The following is a 6,894-nucleotide window of genomic DNA, read 5'->3' as shown; positions in this document are numbered from 1 at the left end:
TTTAAGGAATCATTTAATGAATAAATATATTTAATAGCTATTAGAGTAATTATATAACCTAATCACCTATTTTTTTCTCACGCTTAATTCTCTCTAACTTCCCAAATATTTCTCATGATTAGGGAAATTTAATATTTTCCCTTCTTATACACGTTAATCTCTTTAAATATATATATATTCATTCCCTAATTCACTCCTATCCTAATTCACTCATATTTCTCTCAATAAACACAACAATTATTTTCTCCTCACGTAAAACCTTTTTCAAACATGGCTTATACTGTTTTGAAGGAAATTAAGTGAAACTACTATTTTACTCTTTGAATGTTATGTTGTTTTGAATTTCTATGAAATTAATAGTATCATGTTTTGCTATTGAATGTTATGTTGCTATTGAATTTCTATCATGAATTTCTACTGTTTCAGATTTTTTAAGTTTTTATTAGATATTTGCTACTGCTTTAAATATTGTTTTATATTATATTATTTATGTCTTATTTATATATGAATTTTTTAAATTTGGTAGGATCTTACGATCCGTGTTACGATCTTCCGATTTACGATTTTATTATACCAACCCGAGTTTGTGTAGGATCTCGAGTCTGACTACCTTGTTAGCTATACCAATCAGTCTCTTGGATGTGTTCTGCAGAATATGGAAGGTATTAGAAAAGAAAGATAAGTGACAATCAAGGTCAGAAATAAGTTTAGCTACAGAAATTAGATTGACATTGAATGAGGGTATGTAAAGAACATTGTGGATGGTAAGGGTGGGAGAGAGAACAATGCTACCAGAAATGGAAGCAGTGATGTTAAGGTCATTTGGCAAAGTGACAAGAATGGGTGGAATGTGTTGGTGTGTGCTAAAGGAAGCAAGGTGAAATGTGATGTGATCAGTGGAACCTGTATCAAGTATCCAAGGAATGGAATGCTTACCAGTATCAAGGGAAGAGTTGGCGTGGAAAGCCAAGGGTGTGCTGATCACGAAATTGGTAGCAGAGGAAGGTTTTGACTATTGGAGAAGCTCTAAAATGCTGTTGTACTCCTCCTGCGTAAAACCAAAACTTGAATTCATGGAACCTGCAGAAGAATTTTCAGAAATAATGTTGGCAGAAGAAGGACGAAGCTTGTTCTTGAATCCCGGTGGGTAGCCATGCTTAACAAAGTATGTATCAATCGTGTGGTTAGTACGCCCACAATGAGTACAGATACGATTAGGCCTAGAAGAAGTAGGTTTAGCCTTGGAATTAGGGTTCCATGTCTTGTTCCCACCATTAGACTGAGTGGCGTTGATCTGAGAAGGAGCAGACGGAGCAGTAGTATCTTTAGGGTCCAAATGAAGAGCTCTTGACGGATTCAATTCGCGTTCTTGTTGAATATTAAGAGAGAATGCACGATCAATGGTTGGGAGAGGCGACATCATCATAATTTGGGACTTAGAGGATGAAATTTTTTCATTCAAACCCTTCAAGAAACGAATAACATAATCTTCCTCACGATGCTGCTTGATAGATGAAATAGCTCCACAACTACACGGAATAACACAAGAACATGATAAAATTGGATGATACGATTCTAACTCATCCCAGAACACCTTCAACTGAGTGAAGTAATCGGAAACAAATAAGATACCTTGGCGGAATTTGTTAACATCTTCTTGGTTATCGGAGATTCGGAACACGTCGCTCTGAGTAAATCTTGTGCGAAGGTTCTTCCAAACACCAGATTGAGTTTGAATCCAAAGAACGGATTTGGCGATGGATTCAGAGATGGAACGAAAAATCCACGCGAGAACCATTGTATTGCATCGTATCCAAGGTGAGTGAAGAGGATTAGTAGGTAAAGGTTTGGGTAAAGATCCATCGATGAATTGATGCTTGTTCTTGGAGATGAGGGCAATTTCCATCGAACGAGACCAAGAGTGATAGTTTCTGGCTGTGAGAAGAGGAGAAACAAGAATGAGTGCCAGATTCTCATTGGGGTGAAGGTAATAAGGGTTTGCTGAATTTGTCGCAAAATCAGAGAAATTCACAGCGGCCATTGTTAAAGAAAAGAGTGTGAAGAGGATGAACAATGGCGAGGGAAGCGTTTTTCTCTAGATACCATGTTAAGGTACAAAACACATAAGAGAGAAAGGGATAAAATCCATTGATGGTGAAACTGAGTTTTTACATAATGAAGAAGAAGAAGCTAGTTTTATATTACAGCTAGCTCTTCTCTAAAAAGGAAAAAATAACCGTGGTAACTAACTCACAGTATAAATGGAAAAAAGGCCCTTAACTAGAAAAGGTAAATGGGGTTACAACAGGAAAAGCCCAAATAACCTAAGGATAGCCCAAATGTATTTAACACTTGTCAACCTTGATAAGTAATGTTAAATATGAATATTTCTTTAGCATTTTATTACTTTTTTGGCTAAAGAACTTCAGTAAGGAAAGAATCAATTGTTAAAGCGGCTTAACCGTTTCAATCACTAATGTGCATGGTCTTACTCTTGTTTACCCTTTTTTCAATCAAGGTGATAGTGGTTGAATTCTTTTGTTAGTCATATCAATAATAACTCGATGCTCCAACCCTTTTTTCATTATGTTGCATTAACTGGTGTACTTGTTAGTCACTGTTTCTCATCTTTATGTAGTTTGTTTGGCAAGTTTGGTCTAAGGAGGAACACCCTGTCGCGCTATACGGTGGGATGTTTTTCAACCTTAACAACTCCATCCATAACTTATATATGTTGTCTCTATTAGTTATGCTATTGATTATTTTATATTGGCTTCAATAAAGTGGAATGTTCATCAAACTATCACAACCCCACTAATTCACTTGTATTTAACCAAATTGTAACTTGTATAAAATTGTATTTTATAACATTAGATTTGCCCAACTTTGTGATCTGTCTGTTTTTTTGTTACAAATATGGTTTGATGGAATTTATCTTGTCTAATGATCTTATTATGTGCCTTTTGTGCCTTGTACATTAATTGATGATTGGTTGAAATTGAATCTTTAAACTTGAAGGTTGTATGTTTTCAGCTTTCTATACTAGTTGCATTGTTGCAAATTTTGTGTGATGGGTTTCTTCACCAAAGTGGCTATAATTATTGGCGGTCCCTTGGTTGGAAAATTAATGGACCATTTGCCTAGAGTGCCTTCATATAACTACTTAACTATCATTCAGGAAAGTTATCGAATGAGATATATAAAATAGACTAGAGTGTAGCTATTTTGTTCTAAACTCAATCTTTTTTCTATTTTCAGGTAGCCACTTAGTTGCTATCTGCACCTATGATTATCCATGCTCATTCAGTTCCTCCTACTTCAGTGTCACTTTGTTTCTTCGTCCATGGTTTCAAGAAGATTTAGAATGTTAGATGGAAAGTGGATTCAACATGGTTTCAAGAAGATGTAGAATGCTTAATCTTCTAGAAATTATGTTTAACGATTTCAGTTTGATGTATATATGTTCATTTCTATCTTTAAAGATAATGTGTAGTTTCTCAGACTACACAATATTAACACAATCCTTTTAAACTTATATGCATTGGCCAAAATGGTCCTTTTATCATGGGCTAGAAAAATTTACTTTTTTCGAAGAAATTTATGAAAGAATATTGCAAAGCATGTTAATTTGATGATTTAATATAATTTTGACACAGGGAATGGTTCTTATATAGAGAACTCTAGCTTTAATCAAAAAATGGCCTACATATTGCCGCGATTTTAATTAGTGGCCATAAACAAACCGTGGCAAGACCAAGGCAACTAAACCGTATGCTATACATTAAATAAGAACTATGGTTTTACGATTTGGCCACTGTTAATAACTGAGGCGCAAGATAAACTGCGACCTTAACCTAGATACCTAAATCGTGGCTTATACAAGCCACGAATGTATATAAAACGTGGCCCAAACAAGAAAATCGTGACTTATACTTTAGGCCACGCCTGCAAATCCCACAGTCACATTTCTGTGGTCAAATTGTGGCCAAAGCGTAAAACCACAGTTATTTTGCATATAGTCACGGTTTTCTGTCCGTGGCAGATGACCTTTTTTTTTGTCGTGTCTATTTTTATAAGAAAAAATATTGGAAAAACCTACAATCTTCCTTGAAGTTATGAATCAAGAATTTGACTTTGACTATCTTGAATATTGTGAATAATTGCTTAGAATCTCTCGGTTTTTGTTTTTCTGCAAAAGTCTAATTATGTATTTACTCAGATTCTCACTTATCTCTTTTTTTAAAATCTTTTATGTGTAGATTCTTGTGCCTACTTCATATGAAGAACATCCAGAAGGTATATGGGAAAAATAACAAGTATTTTATTTTTTTTATTCATAATTTACTATAAGTTATAACTTTTAAGGTCATTCACTCACAACTATTTTATTTGGAGTTACAGGTATTTAAAATCAAGACACCAAGAGACAAGACATCAAGACAACAAAATAGTATTATTTCTCAGGTTATTCAGGTTTAAAAAAATAAATAATATCACAACAATTGTATTATTTAACAGTTGTTATAAGTAGAATAATAAAATAAATAATGGCGTTGCTATGAATTATTTCACAGCGGTTTAAAAATTCATCCGTAGTTATACGTAGCGCACTACTTAACTTATAACAACGGTCACATGCCCGTTGTAGAAACCGACATGCATACAATCACACATTACCTAACAACGAACATACAACTGTCATTATATGTGTTTTTCGTAGTAGTGTCAACTTAGTAATTTCTTTCGACAATTTTTTCAAAATCGAGAATCAACAAATTATGACCAATAACATGTTTGATATTTTTGTCTGTGCTTTACACCAATCCAAAAATATGCAATATTGTAGATTGAGATGTATGTAATAGTAATATTTTTACTATAAAAAGGGAAATTAACATAAAAATGTAATATTGAAAAGTAAGCATAAACTACCCCTTGTAATAATTTTATTGAATGGCTATTAGAGAATTGTACGATCATACAAGACAAGAGACACACGTTTTGTGTTTTGTCTACAAGCTCAATTCCAACATAATTAATAAAACCTCACATGTACCCTTCCAAATCCTTTATTGTCCCTATTATAAATGTCCCCAACAATCTTTATTTCCAACACCCTCTTTCCCCAACGTATGAAACACTAATCTCATACAAATTATTATAACATAACTTATTATCTCATAAATCTAAGTAACCATTACAAGGAATCAAATTCATGAAGTAATCCATAAGACAAAGCCATGAGTAGAATAGCAGCCTCTTTCTCATCTTGAGGGAAAACTTGATGAGAAGCAAAGTTGTTACTCAAACTTGTTATCAAATCTTCAAAACTAGTTGAACTTTTTCCAATTTTACCCTTCCTTTTCAAATGTGGTGGTGCACATTCATCAGTTTTTGACATTTTCCTTTTGATTTGCAACTTCTTTCCTTTCACATAGGGCTTCTCAGCAGCCACGTGATTCTCACCATTTGCAGATGCAGTTGCTGCGAGTGCGCGCCGCGCTTTCCTTTGTCGAATCCCGCATGCATTGCAGAGAGACTGTTGCACCAAAAATATGTTTGGATTTTTTTCAATGGTTAGTTTTAAGCCCTAATCACAGAATTGAAAATTTCAAACTAATTCTACTTGCATTGATAATAACAAATTGTATTCATGATGAGTTCTTAAGCGGTAAGAAATTCATGTTTTTTTTTTAAATCTTGGTATCCGACGTTGCGACTGAATATATTAATGCACCCATGTAACAACTAAGAATTAAATTATTTCTCAAAGAATGAATTCGTGAGCATGTACCTTAGGACCTGCTGGTCCACTTCTCCAGAGAGGGGTCTTAGTTGTGTGGCAATCACTACAAACCCTAACAATCATATTGTTGTTGTTTGAGCCAATGTTGTTGCTACTATTATCGGTTTCTACACGCGATAATACTTTTTCTTTTTCAAAATTATGCTCGGAAACCCTTTGATCTTCCATCATTCTCTTAATTATTCTCTTCTTTGATGGCATCCACTTCATTGAACTATTATCCTCTGGTTCAAACGCTCCATTTCTATTTTCTTTCTCTAGTTCTTGATGATCACATGATCCACTGGAAGGAACCAACTTCACAACCTAAAAGATCAGAACAAAAAGATAAATTTCTACATAATAAAAATATACACAAGTGCATAGAGATCAGGTGCAGAATCGTGAGTTCGAATTTGTAACATCTCATTGTTCATCTTTAACGATGAACTCCAGTAAAAATATACTCAATTTTGTACTATATTATGTATGTAAGTGTGTAACTTACCTTTAGATCACTTTGTATGTGATTTGGTTCAGAAGAATAGGAGCGACCTTGATCTTGATTTTGGTTGAAAAGTGTGGAATATGATAGGCAAGAAGATGAAGAGGAGGGTTGATGAATGTTTGTATTGAAGAGATGGTGGTTATGATCTTCATTGTTACTAAGATCAAAAGGCATAGGAGGAGAAGGTAGTGAATAACGATTAGTTGGTGTCATGGACATGTCATAAAACAGCACACATAACAAGAGAGAGAAAAGAGAGACAAATGTGTGACTGTAGACTCTGCGATGGATCAGTATATAGCTGCTGCAGTTGTCTATACCTTTTGTTTAGTAAATAAGTTATGGTTAAAAAGAAGGATTACTATAGAATATCAAAGATCCGTTATATTAAATCACAAATCAATTTTCTTTAGCTAATATTACTAAATTTGACACTTACCAAGGTTTGAATTCTCAAACCCTCGATTGTATGTGAGATTATTTCTACTTCGTCTACCTATTAAAAAAAATGAAACTTTTGATACTTAGTTTTAAATTTAAGCGACTTTATTAAGAGTTTAACATTAGATTAGATGTCATGATCCTCATTTTAAATCCGTAA

The 6,894-nt window shown here is 33.9% G+C and overlaps 1 protein-coding gene across 1 annotated transcript; it reads right to left on the bottom strand.

The window, feature by feature from the left end:
* Positions 1–4,936: 4,936 nt before the first annotated feature.
* On the bottom strand, positions 4,937–6,564 carry LOC131631846 (GATA transcription factor 21-like). Its single transcript, XM_058902624.1, has 3 exons — positions 6,294–6,564; positions 5,795–6,112; positions 4,937–5,539 (listed from the first exon to the last, which is right to left on the bottom strand). Exons 1-3 carry the CDS (start codon positions 6,510–6,512, stop codon positions 5,198–5,200), a joined length of 879 nt encoding a protein of 292 aa, XP_058758607.1. The 5' UTR covers positions 6,513–6,564; the 3' UTR covers positions 4,937–5,197.
* Positions 6,565–6,894: the final 330 nt, after the last annotated feature.

The sequence above is a fragment of the Vicia villosa genome, unplaced genomic scaffold (assembly GCF_029867415.1).
Source record: "Vicia villosa cultivar HV-30 ecotype Madison, WI unplaced genomic scaffold, Vvil1.0 ctg.000874F_1_1, whole genome shotgun sequence".
Classification (NCBI taxonomy): Eukaryota; Viridiplantae; Streptophyta; class Magnoliopsida; order Fabales; family Fabaceae; genus Vicia; species Vicia villosa.
The sequence above is the reverse complement of the archived record's forward strand: the minus strand, read 5'-3'. Positions and strand labels throughout refer to the sequence as shown.